The sequence below is a fragment of the Dermochelys coriacea genome, chromosome 17 (assembly GCF_009764565.3).
Source record: "Dermochelys coriacea isolate rDerCor1 chromosome 17, rDerCor1.pri.v4, whole genome shotgun sequence".
Lineage (NCBI taxonomy): Eukaryota > Metazoa > Chordata > Testudines > Dermochelyidae > Dermochelys > Dermochelys coriacea.
The window spans coordinates 22,993,198-23,015,810 of record NC_050084.1 but is presented as its reverse complement, the minus strand read 5'-3'; the positions used below and the strand labels follow the sequence as shown (position 1 = coordinate 23,015,810).

The following is a 22,613-nucleotide window of genomic DNA, read 5'->3' as shown; positions in this document are numbered from 1 at the left end:
GGATCGTCCTTCAGGATAGGTTGTAGATCCTTGATGATGCATTGGAGAGGTTTTAATTTGGGGCTGAAGGTGATGGCTAGTGGCGTTCTGGTATTCAGCCAAGGCTCCTTCGACTCCTGAGCTCCACTGGAACACTAGGGCTGGCCAGAAACAGCAATTCTAGTCTGGGGAAAAATGAGGTCTCTAATTTCTTTGGTTCCAATTCAAAACAAAATTGAGACCTTTCAAAATCCCACAAACCCACATATGGTGCAAGCACCAGCTCACCCCAAGATATCCCATTGCCTGATTGTTAAGGCTCTCACGTGGGGTGAAAACAACCCTGGTTCACATTCCTGATTTGCAGTAGTCACTTGGATCTTGCACATCCCTGGTGAGTTCCCTGACCACCAGCCAATAGACTCTGCCTCTCTGGAGCAATAAACGTGTAATTTTTTCAATATAAATGGAATAGCTCCAACAGCAGTCATTGAGCAGAGTGACTCTATAGCCTAGTGGTTAGAGCATTTACTTAGCATGTGGAAGACCGAAGTCCTTGCTCCTGAGCAAACTGTTCTGGGGTAGGGCTGGATCTCTCCAGAAAGTCCATCCTGGACCTGAGAAACCTTCCAAATGAAGTTAAAAACATTTCAATCCCCTGGAGGCCAGAAAGGGGGAGAGAGCGAGCACATTTTCATGTGTAACTCGTGGGAGCTTGGTCGATACTATGGGGAGGAATACTGTGTAAGTGCCTGAATAGAATGCTACACACTATTTCAGAAATATCGTCCCAGCAGTGAGGTCTAGGAGGTGTGGAAGAATGTACCAAGAGAAACCATGGGAACCCCACCTCTTGGGAGCGTAGCTATGACACTAGAGAAATACTGCAGGGAACAATCCTGCACTGGCCGCAGGGACAGGGCCTGCATACAGCCTAACAGATCCTTCCCATTTCTAGAGTGCATGAATCTCTCTTAAGAAGATAACTATGAGTACAGTCAGAATATGATCAGATGTCAGAATATGATCCACAGCCAGGGATCTAGGGTTCCCAGTCCAACTCCCACTGGAGTAAATAGAAAGCCTCCCACTGTCTTCAGTGGAGCTGGATCCAGCCAACGGTCTGTGAGCAGGGTGAGTGAAGGCCGGGTCATTTGTACCGGGGACAGGCAGTGACAGAGCCTTAGGGACAAGAGAGTCAATGGGCTTGCGTTCACTAAAAAATCAGGGTGTGACAGAACATGATCCTGAACTAGTTGTGTTAACTAACATGGTGTTAAAACCAACTTTGCAGTGGGTGTATTCGCCAGTGCATAGGTTAATACAACTCCGCCAAGCGGTGCTAACATTCCCTCATGTTATAGTGAAGACAAGAAGGAGACTCTGGGGCAGATGGGAAGATCAAGGTGGGGGATTGGGAGGAAGGATCTGTTTGAGGAAGGGTGGCTGGAAGAGTTTGTTTGGAGATTGGGGTTGATCTGGGGAGGAAAGGCCAGGGAGTGCTGGGGAAAGGAAGTCTCCACATGGGCCCAGTTGCGTGTGTTTCTCTGGGCAGGGGGTCCATTCTGTATCTTCCACTCCCTAGTTACTGCGTTGTCTCCAATGTGACAAGTCAAGACGGTCGATCACTCTGCAGTTCACAAAATCCTCAGGATAGCGGTTGACCTTGAACACATCCCTGGGCACCTCTCTAATGCGAGTGTTATCACAGAGAACCCGTGGCAATGAACTGCTGCTCAGGGCATGGCGCTGCTGTGGAGTGAAAACCCCAGGATTCTCCCACCAGAACCTACAAAGAAGCAGAAAAGCAGTGGTGTTACAGCCTGTGTTTATCCTTCTTGGGAATGAATTTAGTTCTGGGGTGTCATGATTTTGTTTTGTCTCCATACATATGAAAAGTAGCCTTGCCTGTGAAAAGGAAATACAAGTGATGGGGTGTGAAATCTGGGACTCATTGTAGTCAGCAGCAAAACTCCCACCAGCTGCAGTGGGACCACAATTTCACCTGGTAGTTTAAAAAAAGTGTATTTCTAATGTCAATAAATCTCCTATAGCCAAACTGCCTTCAAGATTTCTAGCGAAAGACTGGTTTCAGAGTAGCCGTGTTAGTCTGTATTTGCAAAAAAGAAAAGGAGTACTTGTGGTACCTTAGACACTAACACAAAAACTTATGCTCACATAAATTTGTTAGTCTCTAAGGTGCCACAAGTACTCCTTTTCTTTTTTAGAGAAAGACTGTGAAGATTCTATACAGATAAGTTCTATTGAAAATGAAAAGAACTTTAGATTGCAAAGTCACGGGCTAAAAGGCTTCTGCAGGAATCACAGCTGTTCTCTGGCCTGTGCTGTGCAGGAGCTCAGATGATGTTCACCATGGTCCCTTCTGGCCTTAACATCTATGAATCTATGCCAAGGTTAGGAAATCCCTGAATTAAGGTTGCCTGTGCAATTTTAACTCTGCCCTCTTGTGCGTATGGGCTGTGTTAGAGACCTTAATTGAATGTTCACATACTGTTTAGTCCACAAACGACCCCTAGCTCACTCAATTCACGGTGCTGTATGAATGAGGTAGCTGCCCAGTTCTTTGTTGTAACAGTGGGCTTGGGGGGCCAGTCAACCTAGGGGTTGGAGGACTTGACTTCCTGCTTGTGTGGTCGAGGTGCTTCAGACTTTAAGGCAGGGTAGACAGAGGCATGAAGTGGAGTGGAACACCTGGGTAAGAGGGTGTGCAATGGTTGAGAACCCGGGAATAAATTGGCTAGAATAGTGAGCTGGCTACCATGGCTATCTTCTCAGAAGTTTTAAGGAAGGCCTCAGGATCATCATCAGGTCCCACCTTGGCGAGTCTGAGAGCAGTGGCAATCACAGCTGGGGTGGGGTTCACTGGTTCTGCTGGAATACATGGCCATAGTATTGTAGCCACCTTTGGACGAGCAGCTGCTGCTGCTGGGTCGCTAACTCACAGATTAATTGCGGCTGCCATTCAAACTGTTGCAGCTCCTGGCCTTCTCCTGGGGCCTGTTTGGGTCTTGCAGAGAAATTGAGCACTTGAGCGAGGATGGGGGAGAACAAGAGATGGAGGGACGCGGGGATGCAGTGTGCAGGGGTGAAGCCTCAGGGAAGGGGTAGGGCAAGGGTATTTGGTTTTCTGTAATTAGAAAGTTGCAACCCTATACTGGGGGCCTTTCTGGGACCTTGTCTCGCTGCAGTGCTATATGTGCTATTATAAAAGGGGGAGGGATAGTGGTTCAAGCATTGGCCTGCTAAGCTCAGGGTTCTGAGTTCAATCCTTTAGGGGGCCATTTACGGATCTGCGGCAAAAATTGGGGATTGGTCCTGCTTTTAGCAGGAGGTTGGACTGGCTGACCTCCTGAGGTCCCTTCCAACCCTAATCTTCTATGATTCAGAAACCCCCTGTGATGGCTTCCTGGTTTATCTATCAGCATGAACCCATGAGTGGACTATGGCATGCTGGGCAGTGCTTCATGCCATGGCTAGCTTCACAGGATGTCCCATCAGAAGCCTGGGGTGAGCTTCTAATGGGGCTGTGGAAGTGTCAGCATCCCAGAACCTCACAGATTCTAGTCCTGCAGGTTCTTACAGTTGTGTGTGTGTGTGTGGGTTGTATAGTGAGGCAATGGGCCCTTCAGTAAGCAGCTGAGACAGGTCTGTTGGTTGGTGTCAGCAACACTGTTTGAAGTCTCTAAGGGAGTAGAGTTGAGCAAGGAGGCTTAGAGTTTGTTGATATGGAGATTTCAGAGTAGCAGCTGTTAGTCTGTATCTGCAAAAGGAAAAGGAGTACTTGTGGCACTGTGGCCACTACACTCCGTTGAAGTGAGTTGTAGCTCACAAAAGCTTATGCTCAAATTTCTAAGTCTCTAAGGTGTCACAAGTCCTCCTGTTCTTTGTTTATGTGGAGAGTTAGCGTGCAGGAAGCGGGGATGTCAATCTACAGTGCTCTAGTCTGCTGCACACTAACTGGCTGTGTGGGTCACAGGGTACTTAATGTTGGGTCCACGCTGCTGGTTAGTGTGCGGCATGGTACGGCACTGTAGATTTACACCCCAGATTAGTGCGCACTAAATCTCTGTATAAACCTGCCCTTAGTATAGACAGTCAGTGGTTTGGCAAAGTAGAGAGGCATAAATAGGAGATGAGAGATAAAAAGTAACTGATCACCAAACTGAAAATTAGTGGTAGCTTAGGTACAAGCGATATGGAGTTGATCACATTTGTAATGTACAAACAGCATAAATGCCAAACCAGTAATATATATACTTAGTGCTTTAAAAACACCAATTTCACAAATCTGAAAATATTCATGAGCCAAAACAGCTTGGAGCTTAAAGAGAAAAATGTGACTGTTCCTGCATATCCAGTCCACTGTTTTAGAGGAAAATGGCTTACTATTGCTTCCACATAGTGCAGTCACTCTTCCATGTCACTGGTACTGCTCTATGTTGAAGTACAAACTCTGCTGTTGATAATATGAGAGAAGGGTGATACAGTTGGTTGCACATGATAGAATTTGTTTTGTCTGTCTTTTTTTTTTTTTTTGAAAAAACAACAAAGCTTATTGTAAAACCATTTTTTTCATGGTAAATTCCATCGGAAAAGTGACCAGTTGACATTTTTTAACCAAAAAATGGTGGGTTTTCTATGGGAAATTTCCTTTTGACTAGAATTTTTCATTTAGTTTTGTAATGACATTTTAAAATGAAAAAATGGTTTGGCTTAAAGTGTCATTTTGGTTTTTGGAAACCAAAACATTTCCGTTTCCATTTTCAGTTTTGTCATTTTCATGGTTCCCTCCATTTTTTCTTACACAATAGTTTCTGATGTCTCATTATGTTTGTCTCAGGCACTGCTAAGTTTCTCTGCAGCTCACTTCAGAAAATTAATTGTGCTCAAGGCACATGACTTACCTGCTTTAAAACAGGGGATATTCATGATCTTGTTTGTGAATAAACAGGGGCTTTGGGAATTGTTCTCAAAGGGCAGTAATCCCAACCCTGCATCAGTAAAGTTCTGGTTCAGCGCCATCAAACCAAGCTGATTTGTCTGATTCCTAAGACTCTTAGCTAAAGGTACTTCACTGCCATACACCATGCTGGCATCCAAGAATGAGGTGATTGCATTGATCTGCTCTCGCATAAATGTTCTGGCATTGCACACTGGAGCTGTACAGACAAATGGCATACAAGTATTTGGGTCCTTAATTCGTGGATCATCAGGGGGAAACTGTAGAAAACAAAAGAGAATTACTCCCAATTTAAAGTGTCGATGTGTTGAAAAAGATATTCCTGAGTTCAAACGGAATTATTCTATGGAAGATCTGTGGCCTGTGTTATACAGGAGGCCAGACTATATGATCACAATACCATCTGGCCTCAGAATCTATGAATCTAGGAATGTTCCAAATGCATTATCTATTCATATTATGTATGAAAATAGCAACAGAGAATTCACAAATTGGACAAGACTCATAGTACATCTAGTCCAATGTCCTATCTGACAGTGTCCAGTAGCAGACAATTAAGAGGAAGGTGACATAAAACCCCACAGCAGGCAGTCATGAGATAATCTGCCCCCATGAAGGTCTAATCCTAATCCAGCAGTTTCTAAACTGTTTTGGGGTCCTGACCTGTTTTAAGGGGGTCACCCGGGCTGGCGTTAGACTGGCTGGAGTGCAGGGCCAAAGCCAAAGCTCGAGCTCCATCACCCAAGGCTCAGGCTTCGACTTCAGATCTGGGCAGTGGGGCTCAGGTTACAGACCCCCTGCCCAGGGATGATTCCTTGGATTTTGGCTTTGGCCCTGTCAGGGTTCCTTCCCCACTCTTAACTCTGGGGTACAGATGTGGGGACCTGCATGAAAGACCCCCTAAGCTTATTCTTACCACCTTAGGTTAAAACCCCCAATGCACAGATTCCTTTCTTGCCTTCTGATTGCTGCCACCACCAAGTGATTTAACAAACAAACAGGGAAAGGACCACTTGGAGTCCTATTGCCCCAAAATATTCCCCCAAGCCTACACCCCCTTTCCTGGGGAAAGCTTGAGCGTATATCCTCACCAATTGGTTACAAAGGGACTACAGACCCAAACCCCTGGGTCTTAGAACAATGGAAAAAATCAGTCAGGTTCTTAAAAAGAAGGATTTTATTTAAAGAGAAAAAGGTAAAAGAATCACCTCTGTAAACTTAGGCTGGTAGTTAACCTTACAGAGTAGCAGAAAATTCAAAGAGCACCCCCTCTAGCCTTAGTTTCAAAGTTACAACAAAACAGGGACAAACCTCCCTCTAGCAAAGGGAAATTTCACAAGTTGAGAAAACAAAGAAACTAATATGCTTTGCCTGGCTGTTATTTACAAGTTTGAAATATGAGAGACTTGTTTAGAAAGATTTGGAAAACATGGATTGATGTCCGGTCCCTCTTAGTCCCAAGAGCCAATGACCACAGAAACAAAGAAGCCAAAACAAAACCTCTCCCTCTGCACCAGATTTGAAAGTATCTTTTGTCTCTATTGATTCAATTGGTCAGGTGCCAAGCAGGTTACCTGAGCTTCTTAACCCCTTACAAGTCAGAAGGAATTTAAGCTACCCCTATGGTTATGACAGGTCCCCTGCCCAGGACAGCGGGGCTTGGGTGGGCTCAGGCTTCTGTCCCCCCCCTGGGCTCCTGTAGTAATTTTTGTTGTCAGAAAGGAGTCACGGTGCAATGAAGTTTGAGAACTCCTGTCCTAATCCCTAATAGTTAGAGATCAGTTTAAAACCTGACGTAGAATTTTTATAACCCTGACAAAAATTGTTTTAGTATTAGCTATTCTAACTCTGGCTGCTCTTGTTATCCATATAAATGTCCAGTCCCTCTTTGAATCTTGCTAAATTCATCATCTAGAATCAATCAGTTCCAAAGTCTAATTATGTGTTGTGTGTGAAAGTATTTCCTTTTATCAGTTTTGAATTTCCCGCCTTCCAGTTTCAATGGCTGTCTCCTACTTCTTGCGTTATGAGGCAGGGAGAACAGGAGATCCCAATCTTCCTTCTTCAGATCATTTATTCTTTCATCTGGTCCCTCTCAAAGCTGAACAATCCCAATTTTTTCAATCTCTTGTCACATCACGCATCTGATGAAATGAGCTTTAGCTCACAGAAGCTTATGTTCAAATAAATTTGTTAGTCTCTAAGATGCCACAAGTCCTTCTTTGCTTTTTGTGAATACAGACTAACAAGGCTGCTACTCTGAAACCTGTCACAGGAGAGTTTTTCCAGGCCCTGATCATTCTTGTCACCTTTCTCTGAACCCCTTCTAATTCTGCAATATCTTTTTCAAAATATAGTGATCTTTATGCATTGTAACATCATGTTTGCTTTTTTGACCACAGCTGCAAATGGAGCAGAGGTTTTCATTGAAATGTCCACAGTGATGCCCAAGTTCTGTTCCTGATTTATAAAAATATTACATACAACCCTACTCTCAAACAACCCAATTTTAAAAAACCCAACTATGTTTAAATAATATTATTTAGATCACAAAGTCAAGCACTCAAAAGTTAGGAATTTTGTGTGTTCATTCCATGCACTAAATGAATCCTAGAAAAAATAGTATGGTATCACATAATAAAAGATTGTAGCATGATCAATATGTGCCAGGGGACAGAATAAAGGCTTGCATGGACAACCTGAATTCTGGTATTTTTAAACTTTGGATTGCTTGACTTTGCAATCTAAATAGTCTTCCTTTAATGTAGTTGTGCATGTAATTCCCTGTCTTCTTTGGCTTGGGGAAGGTGGTGGGTGCAGCATCCCAGTCTGTCTCTCCCCACCATACTCTTTTTCAGCTGATAGACATTCGCAGTATGGTGGCTACTGTTTCTTTGGCAGCAGTGTGGGCCCAGCCTTAGAATGTGCTGTTCAGTTAGTTTTTCAGCAGGCTACCAACATTTTTCTGAAGAATGAAAGTGACAGAGGGGAAATGGCCATTTTTTCAACTATTTATTGTATCTCAGCAAAACGTGAACAGAATTCCACAGGGCAATGAACAGGCACTTCTCTGGCTCCAGGGCTTTCACTGTGCCAAATTTCAAAAGCCAACTGCAAACAATGGAGCTAGTAGAGCATCCCAGAAAAGCTTGCAAGAAAATTTTATGATGGAATTGTGATGGGGTGTGTTGTATCAACCAGGCAAGGTACTAGCAAGCTTCAACAGGACTTTATTTTCAAAGTGGAAACCTCTTTACCAAGCTGCTGCTGCACCCTCTGTAGCTTTCTCCCAGCCTCTCAACTCCTCCCCCTCCTTTCTGTTTCTTGTCCTTTCAGATTCCCAACAGCCAGTGCTCCCAATTCTAATAATTACAAGCAACATCTAAACACAACAGGGGTGTACAAGCCCCATACTGGGAAACCAAGGGTTAACGAGTAGCCCAGAAGGCCCAGGCCAGCTGCCACCTGCAGGGCCTGCTCACAATGGAGGCAGAGCTCAAAAGGGAGCAGCCCAGTTGCATCAGGGTAGATAAAGCAAGGGAGCAGTTCTACATAGTTAGCTCCTACAGAGAGGCTACAGGAGCTCCCACCACTTGGACCAGACCCATCTGCTGAGCCGCCGGAGGGATGCTGGGGAGACTGGGAGCAGTGGGCTGTGATTGATGGAGAAGAGCCTTCGGATCATGGCCAGGGAGAAACCCTCTTCGGTGATAAGTTTCAAAGTAGCAGCCGTGTTAGTCATATTCGATGAGTCCATAAGCAGACTCTGCTGTGACTTTGGAGGGGCAGAGGCTGGGGTAAGAAGTGACCCAGGGAGCAGGCTTGGGGGGTGACTGCCCCAGGCTGTGTATCTGACCTGCCAGTTACAGGGCCCCTGAATGAGCAGGGAGGGCCCAGGTTCCCCTACCTCACACCCTGGAAACTCTCGCCACTGGCCTGTCATGGCTGCAGACTCTCACCGCTAGGGTGATACTGCTGGGTTTGGAAGCCAATCCCTGCAACCTAAATATAGGGGTTACTTCCAGCTCCCCTGTAATATATACAATGTTCTAGGTGCTTTAGGCTCTTTCAAGAATTCATGCATTTGCTCTCTCTATTTTTTCACCATAAAGTCTTTCTGAGTCTAACTTTCAAAATTAGTCTCAGGCTTAGAGCCCTGCAAAGAAGGAAGGGAGTCAAGGTTGTAGTTGTACCTTAATTGGGAAGCAAGGTAGCTCAAAGGTGCAACTGGTCTCACAATGAACTTCTTTATTGTTGATCTTCCTAACAGTAACAGGGGCTAAGTCCAAATCGTGGTCAACCCACTGACCCCACTGCATGAAGATGAGAGAGCGCTCCTGGTCTTGGGTGACATTCTCATTGGCTGTGTGAATTATTTCATTTGACACTTTTCGAACCTGCACAGAATCAAAACAAAAACATTTATGATTGAGACACAGTGAACGTGTTTAGCTCCAAGGGGAAGTGCTGTAACTTTAGGGGTAGCCTGCTACAGACCTCAGGAAAGTATCAGACACAACACTTTGTTATGCTGAAAGTCAATTTCTGAACATCAGTGATGAAGTTCAATGAACTGCCACTGATGCAGCCTTCATCGCCCACTGGAATCTTTAAAGAAGCAGCTTTGTGCTTTTTCCCTTGCTGCCATTCAACAATTGGGAGAAGCTCCCTGTAAACACCTGCAAAGCCACTTCACTGTCCTCCGTCAAAACCCCTCTTCAAACTCTCCTTTGCCATCATGCCTACAAAAAAGTAGGTAGTGTTTAGGCAGCTGGTGAGCTGAGACCCTATCCATCATACTGCCCTGTGATGTTGCATTGTGCTCCCCGTCTGTCTGTCTGTGTCCATCTTTTGCCTCGTCTTATATTTAGAGTGGAAGATGTTTGTTCTGTTTGCACAGTGCCTAGCACAATGGGGTTCTGACTGATGCCTGGGGTCCTAGGCACAACCGCAGTACACAATGATGGTGATGAGGAGGAGGAGGAGGAAGTGTTACAGTGTGGTTTTACTCTGAACAGTGACTCTTAAAATGGAACTTCCTTACTCAACCAATCTGCTCCCTGCATGTATTCAGTCACGTGTGTTGACGGCAGACTGAGATCATCACCCCCCATCTGCACATGAAAGATACCCTTTGTGAACAGATCTCTCCCCTCTATGAGGAAGGGAAGTGCTTCTGCCATTGTGGTACTGTGGATGCTCTCCCCTCGACTTCTCCACAGAGCTGAGGGTCAGAGCAGAGGGAGAGAGTGCAAGCTGGATGACCCAGAAGGAGTAGGAGTGCTGGGTTCATTCTGGCCATAGGCACCGACTCCATGGGTGCTCCAATCAGCTCCCCCCACTTTCCCTCAGCGCCTCCCATCCACCAGAAGCCTGGATCAACTCTTCCTCCTCCTTCCCAGAACCTCCTGCATTCCGCGATCAGCTATTTCATGGCTTACAGGAGGCACTGGGATGGGGGGGAGCAGGGACAGGGCACACTCGGGGGACGGGGTGGAACTGGGCAGGAAGAGGTGGGACAGGAGTGGAGCGGGGGCAGGAAGAGGTGGGGTGGGGGCGGGGCCTGGAGTGGACCAGAGTGGTGGTTTGAGCACCATTGGGGCGTGAAAGAAGCTGGTGACTGTGATTCTGGCATTCCCTCACTTTTGAGGGCTCAACTTTGCAACCTTCTTTTAACAGTATTTTCTGGTATAGAATTTCCTAGAATTTAATGACCCTGAAGAAACACAATTCCATCATGTGCAGCTGTAGTAACCTAGGAGCTTGGGTTAGCAGCAGGGTTTGAACATAGACCTCTTATTATTCAGCTAAAGGAGTTGCTCCTTTAGCTTAGAGCGGTAGTAGGCTATTGTCCTCTGTGTGTATGCAGTGTTATTGTAGCCATGTCAGTCCCAGGCTATGAGAGAGACAAGGTGGGTGAGAGAATAGATTCATAGATACTAAGGTCAGAAGGGACCATTCTGATCATCTAGTCTGACCTCCTGCACAATATCTTTTATTAGACCGTCAGTTGGTGAGTGAGACAAAGCTTTCAAGCTACACAGAGTCCTTCCTCAGGTCCTCTATGTGGACTGACTTCTGGACTGGGCATGACACACATGTTGCCAGTGGGTTATTTGCTTGACAGCAGTAGAATGTCAGGGAGTCTGAAGGGTTTGAACCCAGGATCTCTGAGTATGAAAGCAAGAACATAAACTGTTTGAATGAGAGAATGAGAATGCTTGCTAGTGATGCAATGCATTGACACCATTCTCAGTCCTCAATGGGTCTCAAAGCACTTTGGGAAGGTGGAGATGCAGGAGTAACCCCACCTTACAGACACCAATGTCCAGGGCACAGAACTGGCATATCCATTCGGGGTGAAATTCACCCCATGCAGAGTGCAAGCCCAGGTGCCGACTCTGTGGATGCTCCAGGGCTGGAGCATCCTCCAGAAAAAAATAGTGGGTGCTCAGCACTCATTCATGCCTGCTCTTCCCCCTTCCCCCAGCACCTCCCATCCCCCACAACCAGCTCTTCAATGGCATGCAAGAGGTGCTGGGGGGAGGGAGCAGAGTGAGGGTGGGGAGCTCAGGGAAGGGGCGGGAAGAGACAGGATGGGGCCTTGGGGGAAGGGGTGGACTTGGGATGGGGCCTGGGGCAGAGCTGGGGTTGAGCAACCCCTGGAAAATGTTGGTCCAATGACCGCTTTCTTCTCCACAGGAGGGTAACAGGAATGCTATTCGGTGTGCATGAATTCCCTGCACATGCAGCACCTGCCAAGGTATGAAGGTGTGTGGAGCGCTCGAAGCAACACAGCCCAGCACAAGACATATGTACTGCTTAAGCCTCACTTGTGCCCTCAGAATAGACTTAAATGGTGCAGTAGCCTGGCCTGGGCCTCTGCCCAGGGAGCACTTCCCTCAGTCATGGACAGATCTGAAATATGGGAGTCACTGATTAAACAAGGAATCAAATGTCCTCACAGACTCATACCAGTGGGAGCGGAAATCCATTGTAAAGTTTTCCTTCAGTTAATCCTCTGGGAAGAGACACTCCATCCTCATACTCCGCCGGGAGCCATCGGGCATAGCCATGATTGGAAGCTCCAAAATAAGAATGCTTCCTGGAACATTGGGAAGAAAACAAACAACTAAACTATTTCAGAAAGGACACACCATGCAGAGAAGCAGAATTTCTTTTTCTCCCTGGAACCTAAGTTGAATTTCTATAGTGATAGAAAGGAATCGTTTTCAGGTTCAGAGGCAACAGCTATATTCTGGACAGAAAACCCTCCAAGGCAAAGACACACAAAGTCTCTTAGCGCAGGCTATGGTTAATACTGAGGTAAAAGGACAAATCCTCATGTTGTTGTTATACTCACATTTGTAATTCAGAATTTAAACCTAAGCCACTTATATTATCTCCATCACGGCAGTATGAGTGCCTCACAACCCTCAATATACCTGTGCTCACAATGAGAGCTGACCCAAAAATGGGAATCCATTCCCATGGAAAAATGTGTGTTTTTAGAAACGTTTTCATCCCAAGCCAAGACAAAATATCAAAAACATAAAACTTTTCAAGGGAAGGGATTTAAAGAAACTTTCTCTTTTGGGAGAGCTGAAAGGCAATTTTTTGGCTTCCTGGCTGCCTGTGAAATTGACAAGAGCCTTCCAGCCTTACTGCAGGTGAGGCAAAGAGCCCCTATGCCAGCGGTGGGCAACCTGCGGCCCGGGAAGGCCACATGCGGGCCATCAGAGTAATCCGCTGGCAGGCCGCCAGACAGTTTGTTTACATTTGCATGGCTGCTCGCAGCTCCCAGTGGCCACGGTTTGCCATTCCTGGCCAATGGGAGCTGCGGGAAGCAGCAGCCAGCACGTTCCTGCAGCTCCAATTGGCTGGGAACAGCAAACCACAGCCACTGGGAGCTGCAGGAGGCCATGCAAATGTAAACAAACTGTCTGGTGGCCTGCCATTGGATTACCTTGATGGGCCACATGCTTAAATTTCCTTTACAAAGACTAACTTAGCTTCACTTTTAGCAATTCTCTCTTCAACCCTACATTTTTGACCACCAAGATGTAGCTTTCTCGGATGATCAATCCCTTCTTTCATTCTTCCAAGCTGGAAGGGGTTGCAAGCAGTTTGGAGGACAGGATTCAAATTCAAAATGACCATAATAAATTGGAGAAATGGTCAGAAATCAATAAGATAAAATTAAATAAAGACAAGTGCAAAGGACTACATTTAGGAAGGAAAAATCAAATGCCCAAATACAAAATGGGGAATTAACTGACTAGGCAGTAGTACTTCAGAAAATTATACAGAAGTTACATTGGATCACAAATTGAATATGAACCAATTATGTGATGCAGTTGCAAAAAAGGCTAATATCATTCTGGTTTGTATTGTATGTAAAGTACAGGAGGCAATTATTCTGCTCTACTCAGCACTGGGGAGGCCTCAGCTGTAGTCTTGTGTCCAGTTCTGGATGCCACACTTTAGGAAAGAGGGGGACAAATTGGAGAGAGTCTGGGAAGAACAATAAAAATGAAAAAAGGTTTAGAAAACCTGACCTATGAGGAAAGGTTTAATACAACTGGGCATGTTTAGTCTGGAGAAGAAGACTGAGGGGACGTTCATTTATGTAAAGGGCTCTTATAAACAAGTATGGTGATCAATCATTCTTCATAGCCACTGTGGTTAGGATGAGAAGCAATGAGGTTAATCTGCAGCAAGAGCGATTTAGGTTAGCTATAAGGAAAACACTTTGTCAGGATAGTTAAGCACTGGAATAGATTACCAATGGAGATTGTGGAATCCCTGTCATTCGAGGGTTTTAAGAACAGGTTGGAGAAACCCCTGTCAGGGATGGTCTAGGTTTATTTGGTCCTTCCCCAGCACAGAGGGGATGAACTCAATGACCTCTTGAGGTTCCTTCCAGCCCTACATTTCTATGATTCATTGTACGCTGTCATCTTAGTTCTAGTATCACTTTGAGGTGGTTATTCATCTAGTTAAGTGTGGTGCTCTTCCCTACAAGCTTTGCCCTTTGCATGGAATGCAAATTCCAGATAATTTTTGAACCTTTGACTTAAAGAAATTCCAGACCTCCTTGTGATGGGGTTTACAGACCTCACACCATGGTAAAAGGAATGGTGGAACAGTATTGGGCCAAGAAGGCCCTGCTCCTCAGCAGCTGTCGGGCATGCTTGCTATGGAAGACCTGCTTAAAAGGGAGTTCTGGCAGAGAATCATAGAATATCAGGGTTGGAAGGGACCTCAGGAGATCATCTAGTCCAACCCCCTGCTCAAAGCAGGGCCAATTCCCAATTTTTGCCCAGATCCCTAAATGGCCCCCTTGAGGATTGAACTTACAACCCTCGGTTTAACAGGCCAATGCTCAAACCATTGAGCTATCCCTCCCCCCAGAGGGGTGTGTGCAGGAGACACTGACTACAAGAAATCAGACAGGCTGCAGCCACTGAGGCAGAGCAATCTACAGGGGAAGGACAGGGATTGGCTGGGATCCCCTTTCCCCTGACTAAGAGGGGACAACTGGATTCCAAGGGTGAGCTAGGAAGCATCCCTGCCCACCTACAGCTGAAGTCCGGAATTACCAACACTGTGTAAGCAGAAGGCTGGGCCATGCCCCAAACTGAAGAGAAACAAGAAGGTAGGAAGTGATACAGGAGAGGCTGATCCAGAATGGCAGTCAGAAGGGACTGAACCATCCCTTGCCTCTCTCCGTTGGGCCCTTCCCTGGGATTCGGTGGTGAGGAAGGGCCCGGATCTCCCTATTCTTCCCTCTTCTCCTGGCTTCCTGAGAGATATCGGAGGACTCCAGGGCCGGGGAGGGGATGATGAATGGTGGCTTGGCTGCTGGGCCCCAGGACTGCCTGGAAGACCAGCCTCAAGTCTTGGAGAGACAGTTTGTCCACAGTTTGACCAATAGGCCCCTGAGCGAAGCCTGCTACACTCCTCCAGGTTAAAATCTCTTTGTTATGTGTTTGTACAGCACCTCTCTTGGACCCCTCAATGTTAACACAATACAAATAACTACTAATACAATTGTTTCTGCTTGCTGGAATGGTATTATACAGATAACATTAATGTGTCTATACTGGACACTGTATACGCTGAAGACCCTCTATTACATATGAAAAAATCAATGCTTTACCTGTTGTTGCATTCTCCAGTAATGGTCCGGTAAATGCTACTCTTCGGGCACTTAACGGAACGAATCTGATAGTCGCAACCAGTTGCCTTGGAAATCATTTCCTGCTGCTTCCTACTTAGTACATCTGCAAGACAAGCCAATCAGAGTGATGTCATTTCTGTCATAATTTCTGCAACAGTCACCAATAGTTCCATTGCATGGCTCCCTCAGCAGGAAAGCTCTACAAACAAATAGCATCTCATTTAAAAACTCTTTCTAGTTTATACCAACAGAATACACCAGTTTTCCTGGAGAACAAAGGCCAGCTTCATGTTCAGGAACACACTCAATACTTCATGTTCTAGGAATCATATTGTTTGCAACCTTCATCTCTCAGCAGTTTTGGAGCATCCGAAGTGGAGGACAGGTATCGGGACTGATTCAAAAGTGCTAATGACAAAATCCCTACATTTAGTATACCTGCCTGATTCAAATACTGATGAGATAAAGTTCTTTTTGGGGAGTTTAAAATGTATGGTATTTTCAATGGCTCTGGTGACATCATCATGGGGGGAGGGATAGCTCAGTGCTTTGAACATTGGCCTGCTAAACCCAGGGTTGTCAGTTCAATCCTTGAGGGGGCCATTTAGGGATCTGAGGCAAAAATTGGGGATTGGTCCTGCTTTGAGCAGGGGGTTGGATTAGATGACCTCCTGAGGTCCCTTCCAACCCTGATATTCTATGATTCTATGATCATTTGAGGGGACCAGGTAGGGACGTAGCAATGGGAGGATTAAAAGAATGATGGAGCAGAAGAGGAAGCACAGTGGTAGGGAGAGAAAATAATATTAATATGGAAGGTATTTCGAACTTGGAAAGAAGAAAGCAATAACAAGGACATTGAGAGTCGAGAAGCAAGGGGCCATACCAGGCTGTTTGTCTCTCAGTAGAACTCCCTGCAGATTTGTGTACTGTACTGCACTAGCAAATTATCACCACAAAACTGGAGTGAGACAGAAGGAACTTATAGAAGAGCAGCAAATCTAGCCAGTGGGCAATGGGGACTAACTTCTGGACAGGAGGAGCTAGGCAGACAATAGAAATGGTGGTAACTGGAACATCTGGGACACTACTAGACTGGACAATGAAGTAGCACATGTCCAGCTGGGAACAGCTCTAGATTCATAGATACTAAGGTCAGAAGGGACCATTCTGATCATCTAGTCCAACCTTCTGCACAGCGCAGGCCACAGAATCTCACCCACCCACTCCTACGAAAAACCTCATCTATGTCTGAGCTATTGAAGTCCTTAAATCATGGTTTAAAGACTTCAAGGAGCAGAGAAGCCTCCCTCAAGTCAACTATGCCCCATGCTACAGAGGAAGGCGAAAAACCTCCAGGGCCTCTCTAATCTGCCCTGGAGGAAAATTCCTTCCCGACCCCAAATATAGCAATCAGCTAAACCGTGAGCATATGGGCAAGATTCACCAGCCAGATACTACAGAAAATTCTTTCCTGGGTAACTCAGATCCCATCCATCTAATATCCCATCTCAGGGGATTAGGCCTATTTACCCTGAATATTTAAAGATCAATTACTTACCAAAATCCCATTATCCCATCATACCATCTCCTCCATAAACTTATCAAGTAGAATCTTAAAACCAGATAGATCTTTTGCCCCCACTGCTTCCCTTGGAAGGCTATTCCAAAACTTCACTCCTCTGATGGTTAAAAACCTTCATCTGATTTCAAGTCTAAACTTCCTGGTGGCCAGTTTATACCCATTTGTTCTTGTGTCCACATTGGTGCTGAGCTTAAATAATTCCTCTCCCTCTCCTGTATTTATCCCTCTGATATATTTATAGAGGGCAATCATATCTCCCCTCAACCTTCTTTTAGTTAGGCTAAACAAGCCAAGCTCCTTAAGTCCCCTTTCATAAGACAAGTTTTCCATTCCTCGGATCATCCTAGTAGCCCTTCTCTGTACCTGCTTCAGTTTGAATTCATCCTTTTTCAACATGGGAGACCAGAACTGCACACAGTATTCTAGGTGAGGTCTCACCAGTGCCTTGTCTAATGGTACTAAAACCTCCTTATCCCTACTGGAAATGCCTCTCCTGATGCAGCCCAAAACCGCATTAGCTTTTTTCACAGCCATATCACATTGGCAGCTCATAGTCATCCTATGATCAACCAATACTCCAAGGTCCTTCTCCTCTTCCGTTACTTCTAATTGATGCGTCCCCAACTTATAATTAAAATTCTTGTTATTAATCCCTAAATGCATAATCTTACACTTCTCATTATTAAATGTCATCCTATTACTATTACTCCAGTTTACAAGGTCATCCAGATCCTCCTGTATAACGTCCCGATCCTTCTCCGAATTGGCAATACCTCCCAGCTTTGTATCATCTGCAAACTTTATTAGCACACTCCCACTTTTTGTGCCAAGGTCAGTAATAAATGATGGGAAGATGAGCTAAAAGTGGGTTCCTTTACCAGGATTTGTGATTGTGTCAGCTCTGAACACATTTTCGCATTAAGGGAGTTCATGACACACCTGGCTCATCAGTAGTTTTGATCCTGCGTATATTGGCCTGGAGTAGAACCACTACTGGACTCTCCTGCCATTGACATATTTGCTGCTAATTAGCCATTTACAGTCTTATGTGCACAGTACCTGTGATATTAAATTCTCCTTTCACCATGCGAAGCAACTTCTTCTTCAGGAGGCTCAGGGTGGTTTCCATGTAATCGGCAGCTCGGATTGCAGACCTGGTTCCTCCCACTGGCTCCTTTAAATGTCTCAGGATATCTGAGGGGCTGATGTCCTTTTTCCAGAAAGCCTCCTTTGCTATGGAGAAAAAGGACCCCTGAAGTGGTGCACCAGCCATGGCTGTCCACAGCCCAGCCCTCTAAAATGAGACCTGCATTGGTATGTGGGAATTAAGGTCAGGCCCAAAACAATGGAGGAGCCGAGCTGCAGCAGCCAGCTCCACACTGACCTTTCCTACACTCTGACCAGCAGCCTCAGGGTTCCCAGGTCATCGCTGTAAGGGACACACCATTCCAGTCTGTAACCCCTGCTTGGCAAACATTTGCTAATTTCTGTAAACAATTCAACTTTGTGTTATGCGTGCAGTACCTGCTGGGTGTGAAGGTAGTGGATCTCATGAAACCTCTAAATAACCCTATAGGTAGTGCTGGGGAGGAGCCAGTGGTAGTGATATGTGTAGGTACCAATGAAATAGGGAAAGGTGGGACAGAGATCCTGGAGGCCAAATTTAGGCGTCTAGGGAAGAGATTAAAGCACAGCACCTCCAGGGTAGCACTCTCTGAAATGTTTCCAGTTTATGTGCAGGGCCATTGAAATGGAGAACTGTTAGGTCTCAATCTCTGGCTGAGCAGATAATGCAGGGAAGAGGGATTAGGTTTATTAGGAACTTTGGGGAAAGGAGGAGCCTATACAGGAGGGATGGGCTTAACCACAACCAAAATGGAACCAGACTGCTGGCACATAACATTCAAAAGGTTATAGAGGATTTTTTTTTTTAAATTAAGGTCTGGGGTAAAGCCGACAGGTGTGGAGCAGCATGTGGTTCAGATGTAGACATCCCTTACGGATGCATTTATTAAAGAGGGAACTCTATATTCTACTATGGAGAATAGTAAAGAAGTTGGTAAAGCACAGGTGTAAGCCAGTAAGGAACAGTCAAATGTAAAATAATCCCATTTAAAGATAACACATGAAGGCAAGCAACTGAATATTGACAAAATGCACAAGGGCTTATAACCAAATGTGAGATGTCTCAGTACTAAGATGGGTGAACTAGAGTGTCCTTAAATGAGGATATTAATATACAGGCATTGTAGAAACTTGGTGGAATGAGGATAATGAATGGGACATGGTAATATCAGGGAACAAAATGTACAGGAATGACAGAGTAGGTTCGCCTTGGTGAGGGAGTGGCAATATATGTTAAATAAAGCAGAGTCAAATCAGGTGAAAATCTTAAATGAATCATACTGCACAACAGAATCTCTATGGATAGAAATTCCATGCTTATACTGCCAACCACCTGACCAAGATGGTGACAGTGATGGTGAAATGCTAAGGGAGGTTAGAAAGGCTACAAAACCAGAAAACACAATAATAATGGGTGATTTCAGCTATCCTCCTATTGACTGGGTACATGTCAAACCTCAGGGCATATGCAAAAATAAAACTTCTAAACACCAGCAGTGACTGCTTCTTGGAGCATGTAGTCCTAGAACCTACAAGAGGAGAGGCTATTCTTGATTTAGTCCTAAGTGGAGAACAGGATATGGTCTGATTGATTGTTATAGCTCAACTGCATGGTGATGTGACCATAATGTAGTTAAATTTAACATCATTGTAGGGGGGAAATGGACTAAAAAAAGATCCACCACACAAAAATTTAAGTTTATAAAGGGGAACTACATAAGAATGAGGAGGCTAGTTAGATAGAAATTAAAAAGCAGTCACAAGGGTAAAAAGCCTGCAAGCAGCTTTAGGCTTTGCTCGAGCCCTAGGCCTCACTAACAGTATGAGCCAAAGGCTGTGAACTAAAGTAGACCTGGCCTTCTCAGAATAGCAACACACTAGGTATTAGCCAACCAGATAAGCACATTCCTGCCGGGAGAGGGCACTGAAACACCCAAAGATCTAAAGTTACTGCATAAACTAGAGTGAGCAGATGTCCCGATTTTATAGGGACAGTCCCAATATTTGGGGATTTTTCTTACATAGGCCCCTATTACCCCCCACACTCTGTCCCGATTTTTCATACTTAATATGTGGTCACCTTAGCATAAACACATTCCTAGGAGATGGTACAGGGACACACACAGACCCTTCCCCAGACAAGGGGGAATGACAGGTAATGGAAGAGGATGTTTTGTTCGAACTAGCAGACACAAGGTACAGGATAATAATGAAAAGCATATGGTATGTAATACATAACTTGTTGGTGTTCTGACAAAGTCAGGCTGGACAGCTGTAAGAGTGGTGGAAGGCAAGTATATTAGTCCTAGAATGATAAAGACCTTTTTCCCTATAAGATGAAAAGGGGTTACCTCAGGTTAGTTAGGGACACCTGAGTCTAGCTAAGGCATGCCTGAGACCTTTAAAACCCCCTCCTCCAGTGAGAGATGGGAGGGAACACTAGCTACTGCAGGGCTAGTGGCAGCAAAAGAAAAGCTACTCCAGGGTGGAGAGCTGTTTGCCTCCCTACAGGGGAAGCTACATAACAGCTTGCCTGTTTACGGGAAGGACTGGCACCCCACAGCCAATAATAAAGCCACCACCCTCAGAGTGAGGGTAGGGAGAGATATTCTCCTTTGTTTTGTCTTGGAATTGTTTTTTTCCCCCTTTGTTTGTAGAGGCACTCTCTATGGATCTGCCCCAGTGCCTGCCCAGAAAATACTGGGGAATAAACCCCCTTGTGGGAGAATAAATCCTGTCCAGAGGGGGGCTGACTTACTCCAGGCCCACACCGCCAGAGTGGGAAGCACTGAGCCTGCCAAGATGCATGAAGTGCCTTGCCATAAGTGGTGTCAGGAGCAGGATCTTGGCACAGCGGGCTATCCCAGAGGCAAGAAAAATCACCCCCAAATTGGACAACATAGCGAGGGCCCTGGTGAAGGCAGTGTCGGCCCAACAAGAGGATACCAGGGTCCAGGTGGCCACCCAAGAGGAGTCGGTACGGCTACATCAGGAGACGAATCAACTGCTGATGCGCCAGGCAAACGAGAACTGAGGCTCCCTTCAAGAGGTTGTGAACCAACTGAAGGCCCTGATCCCTCCGACATGTGACCCTGACAGGATTCGATCCCTAAGGGCAAGTATTTACCTCCAAAAGATGACAATGGTGGATGAAGTGGAGGCATACCTTCTCACATTTGAAAGATCAGCTCTATGTGAGGCCTGGCCCTGAGACCAGTGGGCCAGTATCCTCACCTCTTTCCTGTGTGGGGAAGCCCAGAAGGCCTACTATGACAGAAGCTGCTACAGACTACCCGCAGTTGAAAGCTGAGATCCTGGCAAAATCCAAGGTGACGACAGCTATAAGGGCTCAGAGGTTCCACAAGTGGAGGTACCGGGAGAGCAAAGCACCAAGGTCACAATTGTTTGACCTAATCTATCTAATGCAGAAGTGGCTGCATCCCGAGACCCACAGCACAGAGAAGATTTTAGAACTCTTAGTGTTGAACAGGTTCATGAGAGGACTACCGCTGGACCTACGGGGGTGGGTTGGCCAAAATGACCCCTCCTCTTATGATGATTTAGTCTCACTCAGAGAGGTAGTTGGTGGCCAGAGAACTTTCTCGGACTACATGGGAAGAGATGTATTGGACCAAGTGACCAGTCCCAGCCCCAAAGGCCCGGATCTCCGAGAGTTCACGTAGGATTATGTTGGGAGGAAGAACACCATAGAGCAGCCTGAGGCCACAAAGGGACTTGGGGAACTGGGGAGAGAAGCTTGAGGGTTAAGACCCAATAATCAAGAATAGGAGGATGCCCCAAGCTATGTATAGATGTTATTATGCTTGTGGGGAACTAGGACATATAGTACTTCAATGTCCTAACACTGAGAAGCTCTTGCAGTGCAGACTAGATGCCCATGAGGGTTATTAAATTACATCTTCATGATCGTCACATATGAGGCCAGTTAGGATGAGTGGCATAGAGACTACTGCGTTAGTAGACTCTAGCAATGCTGTCACGCTAGTCTCAAGGAAACTAGTGGGGTGGAACCAGCTGTCTCAGGCCAAAAGCACGGGAATAACCTGCATATATGGGGATGTCAATTACTACCTGACCATCTCTTTACAAATTGAGGTTCAGGGAAACACCACAAGAGTAACAGCTGGTGTGGTCCTTAAGCTCCCATATCTAGTGCTCATAGGACGAGACTTCCCAGGGTTTGAAAAACTATTCCCAGTGGAGGAGTCAGAGGAAAGTAGTGATTCCAGGACCGATGCTGAGGCCCCAGCAGATAGCCCTCCTCTAGTTTTCTCTGAATTAACCCAGGACTTATTCTCTGCAACTGGAAAGCCCCAAAATACTAGGTGAGAAAGGAGGGGGGACAAAGGATTGGGAACCAGAACCTTTACCCAGAATCAAAAGACTGCACTCATAGGTAAGCAATCTCATTCAGCAAGCAGGGAAGCAACTCAGATAGTTGACAAACCAAGCTGGACCCAGTTCCATCGAGACCAATTCTGGGGGTGAGACGAAAGTAGGTCCCCTTGCATTTGGACATATTGGTCCCTTGTATAAGAATTTTGGGTAGGACCAAGACAATGATCCGCTGTATCACAATATGAGAAAGAGGTTATTGAGGTGAATGGGGTCTTGGTGGAGGGGAAAACCAAAGGCCTACGGCCATACTTTGTTATAAAAAGAGATCAATTATATAGAATAGTCAGAATACCAGATAAAGTGGAGCAGCTTCTGATATCTCAAAGACACCAAAGGGCAGT

General features: G+C 45.6%; 1 protein-coding gene across 1 annotated transcript in view; it reads right to left on the bottom strand.

Annotated features, from left to right (window-relative positions):
• Nucleotides 1–1,715: 1,715 nt before the first annotated feature.
• LOC119844819 (myeloperoxidase-like) overlaps nt 1,716–22,613 on the bottom strand; it is a 34,831-nt gene continuing 13,933 nt past the window's right edge. Inside the window, exons 3-8 of the mRNA XM_038376182.1 lie at nt 17,788–17,961; nt 15,123–15,246; nt 11,936–12,065; nt 9,154–9,357; nt 4,905–5,220; nt 1,716–1,768 (exon numbers count right to left, since the gene is read on the bottom strand). Coding sequence (XP_038232110.1) covers nt 1,716–1,768; nt 4,905–5,220; nt 9,154–9,357; nt 11,936–12,065; nt 15,123–15,246; nt 17,788–17,961 — 1,001 coding nt within the window. The remainder of the gene's footprint in view (nt 1,769–4,904; nt 5,221–9,153; nt 9,358–11,935; nt 12,066–15,122; nt 15,247–17,787; nt 17,962–22,613) is intronic.